Below are 26,796 nucleotides of genomic sequence, written 5' to 3' on the forward strand. Positions count from 1 at the left end.
GCGATGATGAGGAAGCATCAGATTCCGGGCTTATTTTGACAAGAGGAGAGCAACAGCATTCTGCGACAAGTTAGATATAAAGTGAGTGCGAAGGAAATAGGGGAATAAAGACTGGCTTTGAGAATTTGGGCTTGAGCAACAGGAGGATGCAATTAACATAATGAAGTCTCAGGCAGAGCCGGTTTGGGGGAAAGATTAAGACTCTGACTTTGTGGGGTGCCTGGGTGGCTCAGTGGGTTAAAGCCTCTGCCTTCAGCTCCGGTCATGATCCCAGGGTCCTGGGATCGAGCCCCGCATCATCCCCCCCTCCCCCGCATCATCCCCCCCTCCCCCGCATCATCCCCCCCTCCCCCGCATCATCCCCCCACATCATCCTCCGCATCACCCCCCCCCATCATCATCATCATAATCATTGGGCTCTCTGCTCAGCAGGGAGCCTGCTTCCTCCTCTCTCTGCCTGCTTCTCTGACTACTTGTGATCTTTGTCAAGTAAATAAATAAAATCTTAAAAAAAAAAAGACTCTGACTTTGCAAATATTGAACGTAAAACATCTCAGACATCTCAGACCAAGTAGAGAGGTTGAGTGTAGACACTAACAATAGTTGTACATAAGAAGTGGGATTTTAGAGATGTTTTTCTTTCTTTACCACTCCTCTTGCTGTTTGTCTTCTTTTCTTGGTCCTTTTGAATTTTTCAAAATCACAAAATCATAAGCAAGGGGTTTTTTTTGTTTGTTTGTTTGTTTTTTGGTTTTTGTTTTACAGTGGAAAAAAGATTAGCTACATGTAATATTTTTAGGGGTAGAGTAGGGGTAGAGGGATAGGGGGAGAGAGAGAGAGAGAGAATCTTTAGCAGGCTCCATGCCCAGCACAGAGCCTGAAGCAGGACTTGACCTCACAACTCTGAGCTCATGACCTGGGCCCAAATCAAAAGTCACACACTCAACCGTCTAAGCCATCAGGTAGCTGCATTTAATTTCTTAAAAATAATAGTAATAATTTGACTTAGGAGCTAGAGGGGAGGAATAATCGAGTACTGCAGACCTTCTTGTGATCTGCTTGTATCCAGAACTTGAAAGTCAAGGCAATCCAAAAAACATTCTCTGTGATCCTACTACAGACCAGGCACTCTGCTCAGGTTCAGGGGATGCTGAGATAAATATGGGCCCAGCTCTGAAGGAGCTCAGAGTTCAACAGGCTCTGGGGCCAGCCTCAGTAAGTGCTGGAATCGAGGTCCCAACCAGGAACCAGGGGAGAAGGAGGGAGGGAAGGAGTAAGGAGGGATGCATAAAATCCCCATATCATAAAAATGTCAACACCAAAAAAATCCCCTACTGATCAAATAGGTTGCCTCTGGGCCACACTGTGTGCAATTTTAATGGGCTGATGGGAGCACCAAGAGGGTGGAAAGATGGCTGATCAGATCACTCTTTACTGAAACGTAACACAGGTGGCAAAGGAAGTCCAAGGATATCTTTGGAACAAGGGAAGCTCCACTCCCACCCCACCCCCACCATCGCACACACACACACACACACACACACTGAGGCATATGTGAGCCAGGGTCCCGCTGCCATGGCTGGGTAATGCCTTAGGTTAGCTGACCTCTTGGGAATCTTCCAGGTATATCTTAGCTCGGTAGCTCCAGTCTGTGTATGGGATGAGGGGGTATCCCAGGCCACAGGCAGGCAGCACTGGCCCCTCTGGCACAGCAGATGTTCCTTAGCCCCTCCTGATGCGCAGCAGAGAGACGTGGATGGGAGGTCCATGGGTATGCAGTTCCTGGCAGAGCTGGAGGGCAAAAGAAGCAGGGATCCTTCCAGCCCAAATCTGGCCCATGAGCTCACCACAGGGCATGGACAGGAAGGGACAGTGGGACAGGATGTACGAGGAGGCCAGCAACCCTTCCCGAGCCGCCCACAGACTGGGCATGGACTAGATGCTGCATGCACAGTATGTCATTGGACCTCCCAACAACCCTTATAAAGCAAGTAGTAGTAACTTCATTTTATAAGGGAGGAAAATAATACAGAATAGCTTACCCAAGGTCACACAGTTAGGAGCTGAAATTCACCCCTTGATCTATATGGCTCCAAAGTCTGTTCTTTGTCTGAGCCCAGAACTCTGTGTCTGTGCCCCATTCCCAACAAGAACTCCTACCCAACACCAACACAGCCTGATTCCTGCCCCTCAGCTCTGGACCTGCTCCTTTCTCCCAGGCCTCTTTCTGATCACGGAAATAGTTTCCAGTTTGGGAGCTCAGATCTGACACTATTCTGGGTTCCCTCCTTTTTTTGTTTGTTTGTTTGTTTTTAAGATTTATTTATTTTATAGAGACAGAAAGAGGGCGGGAGGGGCAGAGGAAGAAGGGAGAGAGAGAGAATCTCCAGCCAACTCCACGCTGAGCACAGACCCCAATCGATCTCACAATGCTGAGATCGTAACCTGAGCTGAAACCAAGAGTCTTAACCAACTGAGCCACCCAGATGCCCCTCTGGCTTCCCTCTTTGACTAGGATTCACACTTGCTACTTTGATTATCATGTGCTGTAGGCATTCGTCATTTCTCTGGCTGTCCCATTTCAACCCTGCACCCACCCCAGGGAACTCCTTATGGAGTCCTGATGGGTCCCTTTCAGCTAAGAGAACTTCAAGGGTCCAGATATTCTCTCTTCTTATCTCCTGGCTTCAAGATGTGGGCACAAGAGCTAGGCTGAGCTAACCTAGTCTAACCTTCCAATGATTCTCACCATCCCCAAAAGCTCTGGCCCCAGAATTCCACCACTGGAAGCTTTGCCCAGTGATCTGGGTCTTAGGGGAATTTTCCCAACTTATACAAAAATATCCCAGTCTTGGTCCCCATTGAGAATACACATCATTGGGGTATTTTCTGCCTAGCATTCCTAGTTCCTCTAGGGCCTGTCCTTCTCATTCCATGTGGTTCAGTTTGAGCTGTCAGTTACGGTGGACCTTGCAGGACCATAAGACTAGTCTTTCCCTAGTATAATATGCAGGTATTGGGAGAGGAAAGTACCTGTGACTCTGGGGCTGTCACAGCCACCTTTCCTTACATATGGAGAGAGATTCTGAAGAACAAAATGCTAAGAGAAGTCGAGAAAGAAAATATTGATGATCGTATCTAAGCTGCTGGATCTAGCCATAACTGAAAATGGACAAGTCACTTCTAGGTTTCTCAGTCAATACCTTGCCTTTTTCTGTGTAAGCTCCAATGAGCTGGATTTCTGCTACTTGTAACCCAAAGTCCTGCCCATTCATATAATTGACCTTCCAAGGGCTAGAAGACCTGGCCTTCCTAAGGCCTGAGAAAATTAGGGGTGAGGGAAATCATTTTTTTACAAACACAGAAGAGAATTCCCAACTCAGGAAAAATAGGCAGAAGCTAAGCCAAGAAGATTAGATTTAGTTCCTGTAACTCTCCTCTACTTTCCTGGCCCAGAAAGTTCCCACTCACCTGCTGCATCAGCCTCTCTGCTACTCTGGGGTCAGTGAGGTCTTCTGGGGAGGCCACTCTCAGCTGCAGGAGGAGAAAGCCTCCATCCCCACCTGAAAATTTAGAAAAGCAGGAGATGAACCTATCGGTAAGTCAGTTCAGGAATGGGGACATGACCTGTGCTCCCCACCCTCTGTCCCCCACTCTGCACCTCTGGGCTCACTCTCATGTGTAAATGTGTCCGTGCTCACATGGGATCTTACATCTATTCACTGCAAAGAGAAAAAGGATTCCCTCTTTCCAATAACTAGGCTCCTTGTAGTGCCTTCTCAACAAGAGTGAAGGAAAGGATGTCTAAAGACCCCATCCACATTTGGAGAAGTCAAAAGAATAGTGCAAAGAATGAGAAATGAAAGTGAAATCTAGAATGTTCTCAAGGCCTGGGAGTTCTGGATGAACTGCTGGGAAAGGATCCAGACAGGGAGAGCACCGGTGAGAGGCCAGCTCTCAGAGGGGAAACCTCAGCCAATTTGTCCAGGTCTAAGTTGGCAGAAGCTTCAATCCAGTCTTCCCAATCTAGCCACTCTGGGGGCAAGTTCTGCCTTTGGTGGGGCCCTAACCCCCTTGCCTTCCCCAGCCACCATGGAGTCGTTTCTTCCTACCAGAATACTGTTAGATTGCACTTCTATATTTACAGAGATAGAGATAGATACCAGTATTGATACTGTATCAATATCAATATATATCTCTTTCCCCCTTGTTTTGGCCGCCATATGCATATTTCATGGCTGGACTATTCACAAGAAAGTGTGTATGAAGGTAGCTGGGGAACCGCAGTGGGACAGAAACATTTTATACTGATCCCTTTTGTACCTACTGAATTTTAAATCGTGTCAATGTATCATCTAATTGACAAATAATAAAGAAGAGAATTTTATTTTATTTTTTTAAAGATTTTATTTATTTATTTGACAGAGAGCGAGAGATCACAAGTAGGCACAGAGGCACAGAGAGAGGGGGGGAAGCAGAATCCCTGCTGAGCAGAAAGCCCGATTCGGGCCTCGATCCCAAGACTCTGGGATCATGACCTGAGCCGAAGGCAGAGGCTTTAGCCCACTGAGCCACCCGGGCACCCCAAAGAAAAGCATTTTAAAAGAAAAATACATTAATCAGTTGTGCTTTAAAAAAATAAAAAAATAAAAGCCAGGCTCTCTGCTCAGCGGGAGCCTGCTTCCTCCTCTCTCTCTCTCTCTCTCTGCCTACTTGTGATCTCTCGCTGTCAAATAAATAATAAAAATCTTAAAAAAAATAATAAATAAAAATAAAAGCACAGTAGGAGACTATGAGATGGAACCAGACTTCCATCTGGAGTCCCACTGCTGTCTTTTCACCATCTTTAAATCTGTTTCCTCACCCGTCAGGTGGGCTACTAACATCCACCTCAGAAGGTGGTTTTGAAGGTTTAACTAGAAGAGAGAACACACGCAAAGCTCTTAGTTCACTGCCTGACGTCAGTGAGAACATTCTGGGGCCAGCACTGCCTGGTGGGGCAATATGTTTCTATCACCTCTGCTGGAATACACATGATGTTTGGTAAGGGGGTTGTGATTAATATTTTTATTTCACCTCCCCACAAAGGCAGGACAGGCTGAGGCCACCACGGGGGTGAGGCCACAAGGACAGTGTTAGGAAGACGAGGTGGAGGCTCCAGGCTGACCAGGAGCTGGGCTGACAGAGCAGCCTCTCACAAGCAGCTTTTTCCCTAAAAAGTATGTTTTCTTAGACATGAAGCTTTAAACCCCAAACCTTCACCCAATTTGTTTGTTTGTTTGTTTCAAGTCATTGTGGCTCCAACCCCAACAGGCACAACCAGTAAGTCCCACTTTCATGGGGTCTCAGCGGTTCAGAGGGCCACAGCTTGAGCCAGATGTTCACATGGTGCCTCTCTGTGTGGCTCTAGCTGTACCAGAAGCTTCAAGAGTATGAGGACTGTGGCTTTTGAATAAAATTTGGGGCCTCGCCTGGTGCATAGTAGTCACTCAACTATTAATATCATGGAAGGATAGAGCCGGAAAGGACCTTATTGTTCACCCATCACAACCCCATTTACTGGTGGAGAAACTGAGGCCAGAGAGCAGAGAGGGATAACCTCCAGAGAGAGAGTAGGTGATAGCCCCACAGTTTTCCCATATACCTCTCTAACTCTGCTATATTTCTGACTTTGGCAAGAATTGCTAGAAGATCATGAAGAGCTTCCATCAGGGACTGGACTCGGAATAGGCCCCAGAGCCTTCCTTCCTCCCTACCCCTTATTAAGCACACAGACACCCTGGAAACTCCAAACCCCACATCCCCCAGATCCTAGCCATAGGAGCCTCTACCTGCAGTAGCTTCTGTGGTCCCCCTTGGCTGAGCAGTGGTGGGCAGAGCAGTTGGCGTCTTCCCTCCAGCCTTGCTGGTTGTCTTCAAGGTGGCTAAGGTTGTGGTCTTGACTGAGGTGATGTTTGCCTCAAGGCTTCTATTGGCCATAATCAGGTGGGCAGAAGGAAAAGTGCTCCTGCTGATGGAGACAGACCCATCGATTGTGCTGTCTGTGGTATGAGGCTGTGAGGGGCTGGAGTTCTTGCTAGTGGCTCCGTGGCTGTGGCTGTCAGCCGCAGCAGGGGAAGCCACTTTACCTACCGTTGACCCGGTCTCTGTGGAGATCGTAATCACTCCTGAGACCTCGGTGTGGCTTGTCATCTCTGTAGAGAGGACAGCAGTTTCTTCCCAGGGTCCAATGCTGACTGTCACCAAAGTTGTACTGGGGGTCATGGGCTCAGCTGCTGTTGTTCCTCCTTCTATGGTGCTATTAGCAGGTAGCGGAGTCTCAACTGGGGTATCAGGTGTGACTGGTTCTGTGGCACTGGCTGCTGATGAAATCTCTGTGGAGGTCATGGTCTTGGTGAGGTGTGGTTCTGCTTCGGTGGAATGAAACAAAGCTGACACATCAGGGGAAGATGGGGTCTTTCCTCCTGAGGGGTCGAGAGCTACGTTGGAGGTCCCAAGGCTGGTGGCAGTTGTTAGTATTTCTGTGATGCTGCAGTTGGTAATCTCCATGTCAGTGAGGCTGTAGGCAAGCCAGTCTTTAGCTGAAGCATTCTGGTCAGGTGCCAGGGCCTGTGAGACGGTGATGGCCAGAACTGAGTGGTCTGAGAAGGCGCTGCTATCTGAGGCCAGGCCCTCGTCTTCTGCAGAGGTGTGAGCTGATGTCAAGACATCAATTATGAACCTCTTCACCTCTTCTGAGCTGTCATCAGTACAAAGGGTGTCAAAGACAGCTTCCACAAGATCACTGCCTATGACAGTCTCCACTGTGGTCCTTCCAGTTGCCATGGGCCTGCCACTTGTGGCTGATGCCTCCATAGGAGTGGTGATCATAACCGTGAACTTGGACGGTGTCATTTGTGTGAAGACCCTGGTCTCTGTTGCACGAAAAGTGGTCTTGGTTTTCCTGGTCTCTGCTTCTGAAATGGCACTGGCCAGAATTAAGTTCCTATCAAAGGTCTGGGTGCTCAGGGTTTGAGTTTCCAAAGGGCTATGGCTTGGCACAGAGGTCTCGACAAGGTCAGAGGTCTGGAAGTCTCTCTCTGAATTTGTCCCGATTCCCGGAGTCATGGCAGTCTCTTCTCTGTGGTTTGTCATCACCAAAGGACCTGGTCTGCTGGTGCTGGGGCCTGTGTTAGGTAAGACCAACTTTGTAAGCCATGAGCCCCATTGGACTAATTTCACACATGTTCTTGTGTTTATGCCCTGGGTACCCTGGGAGGAGGGTAGGGAGGGGAAGTTGCTTTTATGGCATTTTTCATCTATACATACAAGGAAGAGGGAGGTGGTATCATCAGGAAGACCAGTCCTCTGTGTCAGCCATGGAACTGGGGTTGCCTGTCTAATGTCTCCTTTTTTTTATTTTTTAAAATTTTATTTATTGATTTGACAGACAGAGATTACAAGTAGGCAGAGAGGCAGGCAGAGAGAGGAAGAAGCAGGCTCCCCGCTGAGCAGAGAGCCTGACGTGGGGCTGGATCCCAGGACCCTGGGATCATGCCCCCAGTTGAAGGCAGAGGCCTCAACCCACCGAGCCACGTAGGCACCCCAGCCTGTCTAATGTCTTCTGATGACCCTAAGTGCTTTTGAGGCAAGCCTCAGAATCTAGTTGATTATTGGTCTGAAGCCATCAGAGGGAGTGCATGGGGCCAGACTCCAGCTTCAAGGGGGAGCAAAGAAGGCAGAGGTCCAAGTGAGCCAAGAACTACAGAGCAGGGACCACAACTCTCAGAACCTTCTGAAAGAATCCTTGTGACTTTGCCATTGATACTTTTCTCATCCAACAGATGTTTCCCCATGGGAGTAAAAACCCTTCAAACCCAGAAAACAACTGTGGTTTTGTAGTTAGAGGTACCTGGGAGGACGGGGGGAGAGGAACCTCCAGAGAGAGAGTAGGTGATGGTCTCTGCAAAAGAGAAGGGAGCAGGCGGAGTCCTTTGGAAAGGGGCAAGCTTCCCATCCCTACTCATCTGACATGGTGGGGATGGGACCCCAGAACTACTGAAATGATGCACCATCCATGTTCCACAGGTAACAGGGAGCCAAGGGAGGAAAACTTCACCCTTAAAGAGATGCTGCTAGCGTTTCTCCACAGACCAGAACATCTCTGGCCACTCGACAGCCCCTCGGAGGTTGTGTGAGCGGTGGGTGGCACTCCTTTCCTGGGGAGGCTACAGCAGGATCTTTTCATGCACCTACAAGCATACCTCTCCCACCTACGGAGGGGGAAGGGCTCTCTCTGTAAGTGGGCTAACGACCCTTTCAGGGGAGGGTTGCCAGATTTAACAAGTAAAAATACAGGATGCCCAATTAAATTCAAATTTGAAATTCAGATAAACAAGGAATAATTTTAATGACAAATTATGTCTTTAGTATGTGTATTTCTCATGTAATATTTGAGACATACAGAAAAAAAGCTTTGTTTCTTGAAATTCAAATGTAAGGGGATGCCCTGTGGTTTTCCAGTAATCCTACTCTTGGAAGGACAAGAACCCCCTTTTCGGGGTTCCAATGATTTGAGATGGTCTTTACTGAGGTCTACTGACCCCAAAGTACCCAAGCACCCCATGGAATTACAGGAATTACAGCCTCTACCCTGGCTATCAGGACTAGGCCCCAGGTCCTCAGCTTGTCCTCTTGTGTCTCTCCCTGAACGATAAAAGAGCGCTGGGCCAGAAGAACAAAGACTGGGCTCCAACCCTAGGCCTATTGCCTACTAGCTCTGGAGTCCCATGATTGACTGGTTCAAATCCTGACTCTGCCTCCTACTAGCCAAGCCAGTCACTAGACCTCTCCAAGCCTCCCTTGGGAACAAGGGTTACCCTACCTGCCTTGCAGGTGGTAGTGAGGACCAGAGGAGAAGAGGATGGGAAAATCTTATATACCAAAGCCTGCAAGGGTCACTAAGCATCCCTCCCCAGCCTTGTCCTCTCCAAGAGCCACTTGAGAGCACACAGCCTTCTTTAATGCGGTGAGAATGTCAGGCTGTCCCCATGCGCAGATTTGGAGAGTCATGACATATCCACTCTCATTAGTTGTTCACAAATCATGCTTTTACAGGAATATACTTTCTTCTCCCCACTTCAAAGCCCAAGATATTTCTCTGAGCTTCCTCGGTCTCTGCCCGGTGGAATCAAAGTCTTTCTGTGTCAACCCACGCAGTGGTCTTGGGGTCTGACCACTGACTTCCTCTGAAGTATTTTCTTCCTTTTCCAGGAGCCCCATGATATCATCCTGCTTTGAAACCTCCTTGTGCTTCCCAACCCACAGCCACTTTGTACCCACTGGGACCCTCACACCCCCCACCCAAGTCTCTGACGCACCACAGGTCTGCTCAAGCACAGCAAAGCCGACCCGGCCCTGTGCTCCTGTTGCTGCTTTCCCGGTCATGACTCAAACTGGCAGAGAGGATGGTGTGTGTACTGGGACCCTGAGTTTGAGTCCCTGCTCTGCTTCTTACCAGCCATGGGACCCTGATCAAGCCTCTGGGCTCCAAACCTGCATTTTCTCATCTGTAAAACGGAGCTAAGGGTACATATTTGTTGTACCCTTAGGTTGTAAAGAGTAGATTAAAATAAAACGTAAAACGTGTAGCACAAGCCAGGCAGATCATGAAGGCGTACACGAGACAAAGTTGTCTAGAGGCTAGGTGCTTGCAGAATCAGGTGGCTTTGCAGGTGACTTGTTGAATCCTGGGAAGCCTCAGTCCCATCACCTCTGTGGGCAGGGGTGAGTAGGAATAAGACTCGTGTTTCTCTCTCGGGTCATTGTGAATATTAAAAAGAGCACGGGGGCATATGGGACATAGCTGTACCTTCTTCTCAATTTTGCCATGAAACTAAAACTGCTTTAAAAAATAATCTTTTTTTAAAAAGATAATGCAGAGGACTCCTGGGTGGCTCAGTCATTAAGTGTCTGCCTTTGGCTCAGATCATGATTCCAGGGTCCTGGGATCAAGACCTAATCAGGCTCCCTGCTCGGCAAGAAGCCTGCTTCTCCCTCTCTCACTTCTACTTGTGTTCCCTCTCTCACAGTGTCTCTCTCTGTCAGGTGAGTAAATAAAATCTTAAAAAAAAAAATAATGCAGGATGCTGATAGAAGGGGAGTCCATGTCTAGTGGGTGTACAGAGGTGACATGGGAATTTCGGTATTTTCTGCTCAATTTTGTAGTGAAACCAAAACTGCTCTCCAATAAAAGTCTATTAAAAAAAAGAAAAGACAATGCATGCAACAAGCTTAGCAAGGTTCCTGTTACACCTCTAGGTTAGTTCTCTTCTTCCGTAACAGCCCTGGCCCCCTCAGAATCCACCCTCCCCACGCAGTCAGTAACAGACTTTTCACACACAAAAACTAGTTTTTAAAGGAAATCTGGGCTGGGAAATAACCTTGGAGGAGTTAGAACCTGATCAAGCCACTTTCTTTGGCTTTAGTCAGATTTATCCCCTTCCACCACTCTGCCTCACTTGCCCCCCCAACTCCCACGCGGAAAAACAAACCCACAGTCACAGCACGAGGACGTCACTCATTCTATGGACTGCAGTGTCAGATGCGCGTCAGCTGACACCATGTTTATAAAGGAGTACTTCAGATGCAACTTTATGGTTAATTGTAATTAACCCAAGAGGGCTGCTGGTAGAGCAACTCACACCCAGAGCTCTATTGGGAGAGAAGCCCCCACCTCCTTACCTGCAGAGCTCCTGGGGGCCCCAGCCTCCCAGCAGAAGAAAAGGGACAGGGCCAAGCCCCAGAGAAAGCCCATCCTCAGGGGAGTTCTGGCCACCATCGCCCAGCACGTCTGCCCACTGCCTCACGCTGCCACCTTTTCCTGCTTCCTCAATCTGGGGAGGAGGGCGGGTCACCTGCCTTGGTGTGGCTGGGTAGTTTCCAGAAGGCAGCCAGGTACTCACAAATGCCCCAGTGGAGAGCTAGCAGGGTGCATGTCACGGGCTGTCAGCAAGCTAACCCTCCCACCCACTCCCGGCCCAGCGACCTCTCCTCTCTGGACACTTGGAGGAGTTTGATTGTGAGATGTGGAATCATTTCCACAGTGATATTCACCGCCTCGGTCCTGCAGCCAGGGAGGCCAGGGAAGATGGTGTTTCATGTTTCCCCCTTTTCTACAACCCTTCCTCCTCCCCCCACCTCTGTGCATGGGACTTAGTCTTTTAGTTCAGTAGACCTGGGCTTCATTTCTAATCCTAGCCTTTATTAGCTCTGTGATCTAGGGCAAATGAATGAAGCTTTCTGAGGCTCAACTTCCTGATCTATAAAATGGGCATCGTCCTTACCTTGCTGGGTTGTTTTGTGAGGATTACACGAGAAAGTAAAGTTCTTACACAGCTCCTCCTGCATACTTGTGGCTCATGGAGTACACCTGCACCTGAGCTGTTCAGTATGAGAGCTCTCAGGACGTAAGATAGAGTCCCATGTTGGGCTCTGCATTCAGCACAGTGTCTGCTTAGGACTGGCTCTCCCTCCCCGCCCCACTGAAAATAAAATAAAATAAAATAAAATAAAATCTTAAAATAAGTAAATAAGTGAGAACTCTGGCATCTACCGTGATCCTCAAGCAACAGAGAGAACGGACAGCCCCCCAAGGTCTGCAGGGGGCAGGGCGGAGCGGGACTCTGACCTCTAACGTCTTTCTAATGACTCCTGTGATTCTGCATCCCTGTCAGAGTCAGGATCACGTCCAGAGCCAGACTGGAGTGTGGGATGGGGAAGGCTCACTAGCTGGGAGAAGGGAAAGCATAGGTGTGCAGGTCAGAGTACAGGGCCCCGGGAAGAGGGAAATGTAAGGGTGATGACTAGGAAGCTTATGGGATTTGGTCACAGGAAGGGGAGTGAGGCTGAAGAATATATTTCCAAATGCCCTAGAAAAGAATTTTAGCCCTTCCAGAGGCCAAGGAATGAGCTGTCATGGCCACTACCAGTGGCAGACAAAGTACCTTGGGGATTTCAGGATCAGAGTTTTGTGATGAAAACCACTCTAGAGTAGAATGGCTCAGCATCGAGAAATCACAAAATCCCACTGCTGGAAGGAACTTCAAAGTGCAATCAGAAAACCTAAGTTCAGTTTCCGGCTCCATCCTTAACTGTGGCCCAAGAATTGTGTAATTTTGGACAAGTTATTTGCCTTCGCTGGGCTTCCATCAATAAGATCCCCTTGGCCACGCAGTCTGAGGTTCTGCATTTGGGTGTGAGACGCTGTCTTCTAGAACTTCACCCTGCGCTGGGATTAAGAACTCTGCTGCCTGGAGGGCGTCATCCCAGAACATGGGGGGAGAAAGACTCTGTGAGAAGAGGCTGAGGGGGTCCACCCAGGACACCGTCCAGCATGCAGTCTGAGATCTTGAAACCCAGTTCCAACTACACCATTGATCTGTAGAGCACTCCGGACAGGCTGAGCCCTTCTACCCTCCCATTCAACCTAAATCCTTCACTTTATCAAATGGGAGGATGGATTTGCCTTTTGGGGGTTTCTGGTGTGGAGGGGAGGCCCCGGGGCCACAGCAATGACCTGAATTCTGTTTGGCCCGTCTAGTAGCATGCATGCGTGTGTGCAATCCACTGTGGGGCTTCACCCTAGAGAAGACGGAAGAAACTCCAGCAAAAACAGAGAACTCTTGAATAAATACAGAGAACAATCCTGTGGTGGCCAGAGGAGAGGCAGATAGGGATGTGGGTAAAGAAGGGAATAAAAAGAAAACACCTCCAGTTACAAATAAATAACTCATTGGAACGAAGAAAGCAAGAGGAAGGAAGGGAAAAAAAAAAAAAGAAGAAAAGAAAAAAGAATGCATAGCTCCTTTCTGCTAGTTCCCTCCCCTCCTGGACAGGCTCTCTGCCCCACCCCGGCTGGGAGAAGGAGTTCCTCATTCCAGCAGCCAGTGGCTTAATCCACAGACTGAAGCATGCCAGGTGCCTTTCTCATGCCCATCACAGACTTCTCACCATTTCCTTTCTCTTGCTATCATTTAAACCAACAACTCATCTCCAGCCCAGTTGCCTATGATGGGATCTAACCAGGAACCCACTGGCAGGGAAGCCCCGTTGAATATTTCCCTGAGTTTGCAGGATTTTGTCTGGTCCATCTTCCTCTATGTCTGGGGGGATTTCCAAACCTGAGCACATGACTACTGACCCTGGGGCCATAATAATCAAATCCTGAAAGTTTCTAGACCTTTTTGTTCTTCCCAGCCAAATTCAGCTCTCACCCTGAATGAGCATCAGAAGCTGATTTCATTAACTTAAGGAACATATATGGAGCACCCACTATTTGCCAGCCACTCTTCTAGGCATTTAGAATATGTCACGGAGTAAAACAGATCCCTGACCTCATGAAACCAACTTCCTAGTGGAAAGAGATGGCAAACAATAAACACAATAAATAAGTGAACTACGTAGGAATGAATACTATGGGAAAAAGAAGAATCAGGTATTGGGGAGGCAGGGGGGAAGTGCAGTTTGCTGTGTTAAATAGCAAGATCTAAGATCTAAGATCTAAGTGAGATCTAAGTGATGATCTGAAATGGGTGAGACCGTTAGCCAGGTGGATACCTCAGAAAGAGCATTCCAAGCAGTGGGAGCCCAGGGAAAGGTCCAGAGGCCTAAGGCAGGATCAGGTCCAAGGAGCATCAAAGGGCCTTGGACTGGAGCCACGCTAGGGGGCAAAGTGGGGGTGAAGGGGGACAGAGTGATGGGGAGGGTAGATGAAAAAGGGCCTTGTCAGCCTTAGGGTTGATACTCTGAGTGAGATGGGAACCACCCCTGGGAAGTTTTTTAGTAGAGGAGTGATGGGATCTCAGTTTAGAAGGATCACTCTGGCAGCTGGGCTAAGAATGGGATGCTTTTTCCCTAGTCCAGGCAAGAGATGAGGGTGGCCCTAAGAGGACATGGTGGGAGTTGGTCAGATTCTGGATATATTTTGAGAATACTGTCCACATGGTTTCCTGCCAGATTGATGTGGGATGTCAAAGAAACAGAAGTCAAGAATAAGTACAAACTTTTCAGGGTGCCTGGGTGGTTTAGTCGGTTAAGTGTCTGATTCTTGATCTCAGCTCAGGTCTTGAGCTCAGGGTTGTGAGTTCAAGCCCCACACTGGATGAGGAGCCTACTTTAAAAAAAGAAAGAAAGAGAGGGAGAAAGAAAAGAGAAAAAAGTACAAACTTTTCAGCTTGAACAACTGGAAGAATAGAGCTGTCAGTACCTTTTGGGTCTGGCTTTTTCATCAGAGTATTTAGAACCCCTCCCTCCACAATGAAACCAATGCATATTGTAGGGATGAATCTGTTTCAGGACAAGTGTTATCAAGTCAAGTCCTAAGCACCAGTCTGCCAAGAGTCTGATAAAAGAGTCAACTTGGCCAAATATCCTTGAAATATAAGGTTGTAAACCTGCTCGACCACTGAATTATAGGCCACAGCTAGGTTGTTCTGGATTTGTAGGGAGAAAAAGACTTTTGCTCCTCCAACTTGGGTCCAGTGATTGAGGACCCACCAAATAAATGAGAACAGGCAGATGAACAGGAGAAAAGACCAAGTTTATTGACATGGGCCCCAGGAAGTTGCTCAGTATTGAATAACTCACTGAATAACTAGAGATCAAGATTTGTATATCAAATGTAATGAAGGAGTAGGAGTGAAAGAGGTGGGGGAGGGGTTTAGGGCTTCCCTAGGAAGTTATAGAAAGTTCTATTAGGCAGTCTGTCTCCATGGCAGCTGAATGGGCTAGGAAATCACTCAGAGGAAGATTAATGGCAGCTGTATTTTTGGAAAGTTTTGCTTTAGTCAGTTAAGAGAAGCTCAGATAACATTTCTTTTTACATCTTCTGAAGCTCCAATGTTTCAACTTTATATATCTTTATATCAACTCTGGGGGTCCAAATGTGTTCCTACAAGTTCAAAACATGGAGTATGCATAGAGTGTTTAGATGAGATCCTGTCAGGCAGATTTACCACAGAAAGGGGGATGAGAATCATCTAAATTTGCAAGGACCTTAGAACGGGCCCACCACCCTAACCCCTATTCCTTGGACTATCATACAGGAAACTCCAGGGGGCCCTCTGACCACTTGTTCATTCATCTCTTTATTCGGGAATAACCCACATGGTGTAAACTACATCACTCCTACAATTTAATGCACTTTTACATATGAATACTCTCGGGAGGTATCCACCACTCAGACAGAGATAGAAGATATTTTCAGCATCTCAATAGGTCCCTTCCAGTCAATATCTTCCCGGCAAATCATTCTTAACCTCTATCACCATGGATTAGTTCTGCCTATTTTTGAACTTCATACAAATGGAGTTATGAATACACACTCTTTTGTGTCTGTCTTCTTGTTCTTAACATTATGCCTGTGAAACTCAGCTGTGTTGTTTTGTGTAATAATAGTCCATTCTTGTTTGTTGTTAGATAGTATTCCATTGTATAAAGTATACCACAATTTATTTATTCACTTTCTACTGATGGACATTTGGATTGTTTCCAGTTTTTCACTATTCTTTTTTTTTTTTTTAAGATTTTATTTATTTATTTGAGAGAGAGTATGAGGAGGGGGGGAAGGGTAAAGGGAGAAGCAGACTAGCCGTTGAGCAGGGATCCCAAAGTGGCGCTTGATCCCAGGACCTCAGGATCATGACCTGAGCCAAAGGCAGATGCTTAACAGACTGAGTCACCCAGGTGCCCCAGTTTTCCACTATTCTGAAGAAAGCTGCTGTGAACAGTCTTGCATATGTTTTGGGTATACATACCTAGGAGTGGAATTGCTGAGTCATTGGGCATACATGTGTTTAGATTTTGTGTATCGTATCCAACAGTTTTCCAAATCAAATGTGCCAGCTTCCACTATACCAGTGACATGTGAGAGTTCCAGTTGCCCCATACTCTCCTCAACACCTTGTAATTTTAGAAATTGTACAAGGACAAGAAATTGTCCTTATAATTTTAGAAATTCTTATGAATGTGGATGAATGTGGAATATGAGTTTAATTTTAAGCTGCATCACTAGCTCAGCTTGTAATGCAAGGCCTCTGTTTTCACAGGGCTTTTCCCAGATGATAGGCTGCTGCCAGGGAATTGACTTTCACAGGGAAGGTGTCTAGAAGACACAGGGAGGGAGAATGGAGAGCCAGATAGAAATGAAATATGCATGCACATATGCACACACACGCACGTGCACACACACACACACACATAACTAGAGCGAAATCTGTGCCAGGGCTAGAATATCTCAGAAACTGTCTCTTCAATTTGGATAAACTTAACTATGGGCACTCTAGCTGAGATAAAGGGATGATATAGGAGCAACAAGAGGAGATGGAGTTTTTGAACCTTTGGAAGGAAAATAAGCACTGAGTGAAGAGAGGAGAAAAAGCCCACAAATCAGCATCTTTGGGCTCTCTATGAGACCCACTGGATGATCCCAACGCATTCCACAGAACCTCACCAGAAAAGCACTTCCTAATGAGGAAGAGAGAACCCAGGTTCTGGTTGTATGAGGTGCATTCTTCAAACAGGGCCCAGGGCTGTCCCTTCACCCAGGCTCCTCTGTCCCTGGGCAGGAGTAAAAATCTGTGGTTGGAAGAGCTGGAGCAATAAAGCCTGTGTCCCCAAAAGCCAGGGGGTGGAACACCTTTTGTTCACCATTCAAATCCTTTTGGCCTTGCTTCCTATTCCAGCCTCTGCTACAGTGACTAGCTTTCCCGAAGTGCCTTGCCACGTTCCATTTGCTCTCTCCCAGGTTTTCCCTGACGCTAAGTCTTGGTACGTTTCTGGGAGCTGCTCTGCTCTCACACACCAGCAAGAAAGAACCAAGAGAATTAGCACCCAGTGAAGCAACCTATAAACCATGAGAATGGGAGGTGATGGATAGACGTTTCCTATTTCATCTCCAGGAAAGATGGTTCTCCAAAAACTTTTCATAAGGTTGTTTAGAAGTCCCCACAGGATCAAGCTGTCAGCCATGGCTGGGCTAACTGGATAATGCATCTTTGTGCTAGCTCTCCCTTATTCTCTGTGTCACTTCCTGTTTTCCTCACCCCTGCTCTTTGGAATTCTGTTCCCAAATAAATTATTCAGTTTCTGCTTTCAGAGAAACTAAGCTAAAACAGAACCATTGGTGGATAACTGGGCTCTGACAGGGCATCCTTTGCCATAAGCATTTACTTAGAAACCAGTGTAAAGAATGAGCAGGGGCGCCTGGGTGGCTCAGTGGGTTAAGCCTCTGCCTTCGGCTCAGGTCAGGATCTCAGGGTCCTGGGATTGAGCCTCGCATCAGGCTCCCTGCTCAGAGGGGAGCCTGCTTCCCCTCTATCTCTGCCTGCCTCTCTGCCTACTTGTGACCTCTCTCTCTGTGTCAAATAAATAAATAAAATCTTTAAAAAAAAAAATGAGCAAAAGCCTGGAGGGAGGCATGGACAAGGACAATGGGTCATTCCATTTAGTTGGAACATAGAATTGGGGAAGGGGACTAACAGGAGATAAAGCCAGAAATGTGCCTTGGGCCCCCCCTATGGAGCACTCTGCAGCCATATGTGGGAAGCTAGCCTTTGTTCTGGAGACAATGGGAAGCCAGTGACGGTTGGCAACTCCAGAGCTCTTCTCTGAGCAGTATGATGTGGGTAGAGACCAGTCAGGGGAGAACCCGGGGCAAGAGGACCAGTTAGGATGCTATGACCTTTGGCAGTGAGACTATAGAAGGAAAAGATAAACTGTGTGTGAAGTAGAAGTAGAAAGACTTGGCCCCTTGCAGAAGGAGGCAGGGGCAGAGAGAATTAAAAGAAGATCCTGAGGCCTAGAGAGCAGGCAGCTGAAATGTAGGGATCTATTCATGGAACAGGAGGAGGACGAGGTCTGAGAGAAGGCGAAGGACTCATGAGCAGACCCCAAAGCCCCTGGTGTCACATCACCCTCCTGGAGCTTTGAAATCCTCACACAAGGGAACTCCCAGGAGGCCAGTGCCAACCCACTGGAGGAAGCTCCCCTTGCTTCTCTTTTCACCCTGGGAAGACAAGTGGGTGTGCATGAGGCCACAGGGCACAGACCAGGCTATCTGGGGACTTAAAGGCAATGACACAGTGCCCGGGAAGGAATATTGAGGAAGGAGGCAGATATCACTTAGCCAAAGGAGTGCTAGTTTGTCATTTGCCACTTTCAAGAAATGTTTGCTATATTCATTGTAACCACCACAAACAATGAATTCCATGAGCCAAATTTATGTTTTATACTCTGTAGGGCTGATTTAAATGTGTTTATGACAATTGCAGATTTCTGTTTTCCTCTGGGTGAGCCAATGTGGAAACATGCAGGATAGAAGCCAAGCACACTGTGTCCAGTGATGAGGCCCCAGCAGGCCTGGCGGTGGGAAAGTGGGGTGGGGGGGCTCGGGACAGGCTTCACAGGGGATATCAGACTCTCTTCTTGATTCCCTTCACGGAGATGGAGAGAGGCATCCCTGGAAAGTTGGTTCGGAGAAGCTGTTGGACCTAAGTGAGCAGGAAAAAAAAAAGACCTATACCCTCTTCAGCTTCTTTGCATGGACCCAAGTAACAGCTAATGTCTTGCTGTATATCGACCAAGGCCCTTTTGCAACAGCTCTACAAGGCAAGCTCTGGGACACAGATGAGGACAGGGTAGTGGGAAGGAGTTACTTCAGGTCACCCAGGTCCCAATTGGTGGAGACAGGGTTTGAACCTAGGTGTTTCTGGCTCTTGAGTCCATGCTCCTTCCATTGTACCATGCTGCCTTCCTTTCTGCCCAAGGCTCACAATATACTCCAGTGCTGAGGAGAAAGCTCTGGACAAGTCAGGGCTGAAGCCAGGGCACAGAAGAAAAACAGAGAATGAAGGGTGATTTAGAGATGATGCTGAGGGCCACCAACCATAATCCGTAGGCCAAATCTGACTTACTACAGATTTTTTGGTTCAGATCACAAGTTAAGCATGTTTTTTACATTTTTAAGTGGTTGAAAAAAGTCAAAAGAATATTTCATGACACATGAAAATGATACGAAATTCAAGTGTCAGCGTCCATGGTCAGGAACCACGGCTCCTAGCCCGAAAACCATGGTTGCCATGGAGCTCTGCCCCAGCTCATGTCTCTTTTCTCATTTGGTAGTTGGTGCTTGTCTTTAGGGCCTGGAGACCAAGGAGGCAGGAGCAGGCTGTCACCACCCTTTCTGGGAGAACCTCTAGGACACTCACTATGCTCTGCATCCTGTCTAGATTGTGTCTTGCAGGGCGTGGGGGCTTCTCCATCCTCAGAACCATCTGCAGCGCCATCTTGGTAGTCTGAGAAGCTGAGAAACACAAGGTGAAAGCTCCTGTCCTCATTCCTGACTCCCACACCCCTCCTGCTGCCTAACATCCTTAGCTCCTCTCTGTAGACTCCTGTGTTGCCTCAAAAGTCTACATGGGTCAGGTCAAGAGGCATCTATATGGCAAGAGATGGAAGGGCATTTAGGTAGAACCCAATCACCCCACTCTCCATCCTGATCCCCAACCACCAACAGCTTAACCTCTCCCTGTGGGGATCTGGTAAAGCAGCTAAGAGGGGAGCAGCAGGTGGTGAGGAAAAGAAGGGGAACAAAGGTGGGAGGAATGTGTGGGCACTTTTGATATGAAATGGACAAAATACAACGATCTTGGGATTGTCGAGGACCTCTTTGGTCTTGGCCCAAGGTACACAGAGAGGGTTGCCTCGGCCCATCACAGCAGCCAGCTCCCCTGTGATGTGAGTTACCTGGGTTGCAGAGGGCATGGTGGTCTGGGCAGCAGTCTGATGCCACATGGCAGAAATCATCACAGTAGCAGCTTCCTCTCTTACAGTGTTGGTCTGTTCCAAGGCAGCAGAGGGGCTGAGGTTGGGAGCAGCTGCCTACAGAAAAAGGGACATTAAAAAGAGACCAATGTAAGGGCACCCGGATGTCTCAGTCAGTTAGGTGCCTGACTCATGGTTTTAGCTCAGGTTATGATCTCAGGGTCGTGAGATCGACCCCCACACTGAGCTACTCACTGAGCAGGAAGTCTGCTTGACGATTCTCTCTCCCCCTTGCCTCTGCCCCTCCACCTGCTCTCTTGCTCACTCTCACTCTCAAATAAATAAATAAACCTTTAAAAAAATAATTCAAAATGGATCACAGATCTGAACATAAGAGTTAAAACTACAAAAGTCTTAGGGACAAACATACATGTATATCATCACGGCCTTGGACTAAGCAATTTTCCAGATATGACCCCAAAAGCACAAGCAACAAAAGAAAAAATACACTGGACTTGATTGAAATTTTAAAGTTTTGTGCTTCTAAGGATAGTATCGAGAAGGTGAAAAGACAATCCATGGAATGAGAGAAAATATCTACAAGTCACACACGTGATATGAGAATTTTATCCAGAATATGTAAAGAACTCTTACAACTTGACAAAAAAAAGACAAATAATCCAATTTTAAATGGGCAAAGGATATATCCAAAGACAATACCAATGGCCAATAGGCACATGAAACTCATAACATTTGTTAGCAAGAATACGCAAATCAAAACCCCAGTGAGATACTGCTTCATACCTATTAAGAAACAAATGTTGGTGAGAATATGGAGAAATTGAACACCCCCTCACCCAACCCTGACACTGCTGGTGAAATTGAAGAATGGTGCAACCACTCTGAAAAACAGAGAAAAACAGTTCGGCAGTTTCTCAGAATGTTTAACATAGAGTGAAAACCATAAAATGCAGCAATCCCATTTCTGGATATATACTTAAGAGAATTGGAAATACATGTTCCCCTAAAAACCTGTACATGAATGTTCATAGGAATATTATTTGTAAGAACCCCAAAGTGGAAACAAATAAAATGTCCATCAACTGATGAATGGATGAAACAAACTATGGTCCACCTACATGATGGGACAGTATTCAGCCATACACAGGAATCAAGTACTGATACACACTACAACATGGAAGAAGTCAGTCACAAATGGCCACATATTGTATGACTCCATTGATGTGAAGTGTCTACAACAGGAAAGTCCATAGAGACAGGAAGTAGAATAATGGCTGCCCAGAGCCAGGCGGAATGGGGAACAGGGAGTGACTGCTGATGGGTACGGGGCCGTTTTGAGGAGTGAAGAAATGCTCTGAAATTAGGCAATGGTGTTGTTTGCACGACTCTGAATACACTAAAACCGCTGAAGTGTACACCTTAAAAGGCTGAATTTTGTTACATTCATTATACCTCAGGAAAGCTGTTATTAAAAAGAGAGACACAGGAATGAGACTGAGCTGAGAGAAAGAAGAACGAGAGAGAAGAGAGAGACAAGAGGAGGAGGTTGGCAGGGGTGGGGCATCAAGGAAGAAAGAGAAGCAATAGAGAAAACAACAGAAGAAGTATGACCAGAGGGACAGAGGAAAACCCCCACAGAGCGGGAGGAAGGTCTCCAGGGTCCCTATTCACAAAACAGTTTCATCAACCCTAATTCCATCCATTCTCTCAGATTGATCAATTCAATTACATCTGACCATTGCCTATCCATTACAAAGCGAGTGGCCTTATCTTCTTTAAGGGAAAGGGAAAGCAAGGCATTGGCAGGTAAGGACGTGACCTAGGTCATCTGCTGAGTCATCGGATCAGGTGGGAATGAGCCCCAGGAGTTCTCAATGGACTCAAAGGACTCTCAATGCTGTTCTCCCCCTATTTTACCTTGACCTACCCAATCACCTCCTGTTAGGTTAGTACCTGTGTGGGGCTTTGTTTAGGGATAAACTTGAGGGCCTTCCAAAGTTGACAAGATCAACATGGAGCAGGACCCTGAGAGGATGGGGGGCTGGCTGTGGCCAACCCAGCCTGTTATGGAAACAGTCCCCAGCAGGTGTCTGGTGAAAGGGAAGCAGTGACCTGGGAGGTCAGACCTCTCAAGGTGATGGCAGGCTAGGCTGGGGTGGCAGCCTCCGAGAGTGGCCTGGCTTCTGCCTCTTGATGAGCTAGAAGCCTCCTGTAAATGATTAGTTCCCCTTTTCACATCCCCTCTTTCCGAGTGCCCGGTTCAGTGTCAGGTTGTCACCAATATCAGGGGTGGTTCAAAGAGGGCTAGAGGTGGAAAAAAGCCCCAGGGACTTTCCAAACAAGAGTTGTAGTCCATTTGTGAGTCAGAAATCAACTTAGTGGTCATGACCAGCATTAATTTTAATGAGATGGAATGGATTGGAATGGAATAGAACAGAACAGATTAGAACAGAAGAGAAAATATCCATATACATTGAATATATAAGTGTAAGTTGTTTGAAGTTCTTTTTGAAAATTTTGTTAGTTTTTATATACATGTATGTATGTACTAAATCACCACGTAAAATGTATTTATTAATGTAGATTGTGGCCACAGAAGTTTGAAAGCCACTGATCTAGAAATGGAAACTTTCCAAAGGTCACGCTTGGGTGGGTGACAGAGCTGGGGGTAGAACCAGGATTCCTGACTTCCCTGCTTTTCCCACCACGCCAAGCTTTTCATTCAAAACGAACTTGCTAGCAGTCTCTGCCCATTTCTAAACACACCACACGCCGCTGCTTTGGAGCCTGTGCTAAAGCTATTTCCTCTGCGTGAAACGCCCTGGCCTCCCATAGCCACTAAAAGAAAACATTCTTATCCTTCAAGGTCATGTTTAAATTCAGTCTTCCCTGGTTGCTAAGGAACAAGCTCATTATTCTGAAAATGAGAAATGAAGAATTAAACATTTATCCAGCCTTTCCATACAAACCAAGGAGCTGACAAGGAAAAAGCATTTATAGAACTCCAGCTAACAATTGCAAGAGGAGTGATAGAATTAGAAAGCCAGCATGTGGCAACCCCTAATTTAAAAAAAAAAAAATGGATCTATGCAACAATTGTCAGTGTCGTTAAAGCCATTAGAGAAAGGTTGAGGGGGAAGGTTTATAATGGACCTACACCAGATGCGTCTGGCTGATCAAGTTGAATACAGGAAAATGGGACCACTAAGCTTTGTGTGTCTCCTTCAGGATGCAAGAGGAAATACATAGCCCCATATATGGTGTGTTCTTGACTGAAGAAATGAACCTTAATTACCAGATTTCAGGAAATGCAGGGGACAGAGGCACATCCATATGGGATCAATCATATAAACCCAGAACGTGGGACATTCTATACGACAAATGACCTGGTTTCTTCAATTAAAAAACAGCATGAGAAAAAGAAAAAAGGGACAGAGAGATTTGAAGAGGCTTAAGAAATAGACCAGTTAAATGTAACCTTTGGGTCCTGATTGAATAAGCTGATTACCAGAAGGTCTTTTTGAGAATTGGAGAAATATTGGTATGAAGTGGGGTATCTGGGCGGCTCAGTGGGTTAAGCGGCTGCCTTCAGCTCAGGTCATGATCCTGGGGTCCCGCATCAGGCTCCCTGCTCAGTGGGTAGCCTGCTTCTCCCTTTCCCTCTGCTGTTCCCCCTGCTTGTGTTCATGCTCTCTCTCTCTCAAATAAATAAATAAAATCTTTTTTAAAATGGTAGTAAGTAATTACTTTATTTCAGTTTTCATATGGTATTGTGATTATATTTTTTAATATGGTGGATAAGAATTTGGTCAAAACATTGATAATTTTGAAACTAGCCAATAAGAACATTGGGTTCATTATACGATTCTCTCTTTTTTTGTTCTTATTTGAAAATTTCCATAATAAAAATTTTTTTTAAGAAATTTGATCTATTTCAAAAGACCTCCCTACATTCTCCCAGCTGGGGGGAAAAGGGATTAGTTACATTTATTGTGATTAACTTATTCCTTTTACTCTTAAAACCTATTGATTCTAGCTTTTAACACAGCATTAATCCCTGTCTGGTATTACAGACTTCTTTCTGGAGGTGTGTATCTGCCTTCCCTACCAGCTCATCCAAGGTAAGAAATGTATCACTATAGTGCTGATGTCAAATAATTTAAATTTAATTTAATTTAAAAACTCTGAATTGAACTTGGGCTCCCACAGTGTCCAAGGTCAGGACACAGTTATAGCTCGTAACCAGTGCTGACTGGTTCTATCACAACAATGACAGTATAGGAAGAGACCAAGTACCCATTCATTCATCCATTTTATTCTGTTGAGTGACTCTTAGCCAGATACCATGGTGGATCACAGACATATATTCTAGTGCCCTGCTCCATGAGACCCTGCAAAAGAAAACACTTCCCAGGATCTCAGTCTAGTGAACAGTGGCATCAAACTCTGAGTGACCAGAACACTGCCATACTGTACAATTTGTGCTCTACTCCAGGTAAGAGGAGAGAGCCACAGGATGTGGTGGAGAGGCAGTGAGCCCATCAGGAAATGGCCTCCTATTGAGGAGGCAGAAGTGCAAGTGGCTCTGCGACCATCCTATTGGCTTCAGACCAAGAAGCTAGTGAAAGTGACAAGCCGTGGGGCCCAGACAGGAGTGGATGAAGATCCTAATAATTGAACCTGTGAAGAGCTCGTGCCCTTCCAGAGCAATAATCCTGAAACATCTCTGACAATGTCATAGAGAAGAGAGCAAGTGTACTGGCAAAGGGTGTGGCTAGGGGACACTGGGCAGCCTCTTCCTCCCCTCTGCAGTTCCCAGTGATCCTGCTCCAGCCCCAAACTTACAAATCCCACTCAGCAAAACTGAAGGGTCCCCAGAAGTCCTTTCCACAAAGCAATTTAATAACCTACCTGTTGTTACTATTTAGCATGCCCCTGAAGGCTCCCTTTCCCACAAAAAGTATTCCTACCAATGGCATTTAGTTTTCTCACAAGAGACCATCTAATGACTACAACTTTACCATCCCACCCCATTTCCAGGGATATTTTAGCCAAGCAAATAAGTTGGTGCCTGGCAGTCACTTCTTGAGTCTGCCTATTTCTAGACATAGGCTTGTCACAACACCTTCCTGCCCATCTCCCCCACATTCTAGAGCCCTGTGCTGCCTCTGCTCATAGGAACCTCTTTTGGACACTCCTCTGGGCTCCCCAGCCAAAATAGACCTTCCCAAGCTAATCACCCAAGGACATCTTACACATACGAAGGTGGATGGATCCACAGAGAAGCCACATTAAGCCCAAGTAGGTGCTGAGTAAATGAATTATTTAATTAATGAATTAGTGAACATTAGTCCCCTAGGAGATGAATCATGCCAGGAACAAAAACTATTGAGTGAATGAATGAAAGAGACTAGAGGCCAGCTTCCTTTGCTCTCACCTGCACCTGTCTCCTGGTTTGGGGCCACAGGGCTCAGCCACAGCAGGAGGAGGAGAATCAGACACATGGCCGCAGGCACTGAGGAGAGACAGAGTGTTCCAAGGACCAAGGCCTGGGCTTTTAATACTCACCCATCCCAGGAAGCTCATTTGGTGTCTGCATCCTGGGGAGGGGCCAGCTCACTGGGCAGCCACTCTGCCTGGGCAGCCACTGGCAGAAGGCAGGCCTGTGGCACCAAGACAGTGGCACAGGCGTCCCAGCTGCTCAGACTAGTTTGTACAAGCAGGGGTAACACAGGGAAGAAAAAAAATATATTCTTCCCATCTCCTGGGGCTTCCAGACCTGTGGGAGGAGAAGAATCAGAGAAAACAATGAAATCGCTCTCAAAGATGTTGGTGATCATCTAATCTGAATCACATACCCTCTGTCCCCATTTTATAGATAAGGATACTGAGGCCCAGAGAAGGCAAGAAACACAAGTTCACACAGCTCAACTTTCTTAGAGTTGAGATAAGAATCTTGACCTCCTGGCTCCGGCCACAGTATTCTTTCAACCAGACTGTAGTGGTATTCAGAGATGCCCGCCTGGAAGGACCCATCGGCCAGGAAATTCAGCTGAACAGCCCTATTCCCCAGAGTTGGTATAAGCTGTCTACACCACAGAGCTACTAGAATGCTGACAGAACCAAAGGTTGGGGCTAAAATTCTAAATTTAAGTGGTGCCCAGGAGGCTCAGTCAGTTAAGTGGGTGACTCTTGATTTTGTCTCAGGTCATGATCCCAGGGTTGTGAGATGGGCTCTGTGTCAGGCTCTGGGCAAGTGAGCTCAGCACTGAGTCGTCTTGGGATTCTCTCTGTGCCTCTCTCTTGGCCCTTCCCCCCCATTCGAGTACTCCCTTTCCTTCTCTTTCTCTCAAAAACAAAACAGAACAAAAAAGAACAGGAGAAGGTTGAGGGATAGACATTCACGGGGCTGTCTACCGCAGGAAGATGAGAAAAGTAAGGTGACCCAATAGGCCCGCTGGGAAGGCCTTACTAAAGTCTGGAACCTGTCACTATCGTTGGCCCAACCAGGCAGGCGTCTGTTGATTCCTTGCAAGTGGCCCAGATCTGCTGTAAGAGCCGGTGAGTGCCTAAGACGGACTCAGTAGCCACTCCTGACCACACCCTGTCACCTTCCACTGTAGGAACAGGAACAATTTACATCTTGCTTTCCAAACCTCCCTTCCTTTGGTCATCAGTGACCTAGTTCTGGCGAGTAAGGCGTAGATGGAGACAGAAATATGCTGGAGAACTTCCGGAGCTCAGCTTTCTTACAAAAGGGACAAGGGAACTTGCTGGTGCTCCCCCTCTCGCTTCTGCCTGTCCCCAGTGTCAAGTGAGGCCATTGCACAGTCACGAGACAACAGTTGCACCAGGATGAAAAGCAACATGTTGTGGATGGAAGAAGCCTGGGCTCCAAAGATAACCCTGATCCAGAGTCAGGGCATCTTGGTACTTGAGGATGATAAACCTCCATTTGTTGGTCACTCTTAGCTG

At 46.9% G+C, this 26,796-nt stretch overlaps 1 protein-coding gene across 1 annotated transcript; it reads right to left on the reverse strand.

Annotated features, from left to right (window-relative positions):
* Positions 1-949: 949 nt before the first annotated feature.
* On the reverse strand, positions 950-10,885 carry LOC101686708 (mucin-20). The gene is made up of 4 exons (XM_004745370.3): positions 10,723-10,885; positions 5,832-7,166; positions 3,472-3,563; positions 950-1,791 (listed from the first exon to the last, which is right to left on the reverse strand). Exons 1-4 carry the CDS (start codon positions 10,817-10,819, stop codon positions 1,723-1,725), a joined length of 1,593 nt encoding a protein of 530 aa, XP_004745427.1. The 5' UTR covers positions 10,820-10,885; the 3' UTR covers positions 950-1,722.
* Between the last annotated feature and the right edge of the window lie 15,911 nt (positions 10,886-26,796).

Source organism: Mustela putorius, unplaced genomic scaffold (assembly GCF_011764305.1).
Source record: "Mustela putorius furo isolate JIRA1106 unplaced genomic scaffold, ASM1176430v1.1 tig00003834_pilon_pilon_pilon, whole genome shotgun sequence".
NCBI lineage: Eukaryota > Metazoa > Chordata > Mammalia > Carnivora > Mustelidae > Mustela > Mustela putorius.

What these genes read in the sequence shown, in the direction of transcription:
- LOC101686708 (XM_004745370.3), bottom strand. Translation starts at nt 10,819, where the DNA reads ATGGTGGCCAGAACTCCCCTGAGGATGGGCTTTCTCTGGGGCTTGGCC. An exon ending in GGCCCCCAGGAGCTCTGCAG is followed by an intron (nt 7,167 to 10,722) that starts GTAAGGAGGTGG and finishes TACCTAACACAG; the next exon opens with GCCCCAGCACCAGCAGACCA. An exon ending in GACCACAGAAGCTACTGCAG is followed by an intron (nt 3,564 to 5,831) that starts GTAGAGGCTCCT and finishes CTAAATTTTCAG; the next exon opens with GTGGGGATGGAGGCTTTCTC.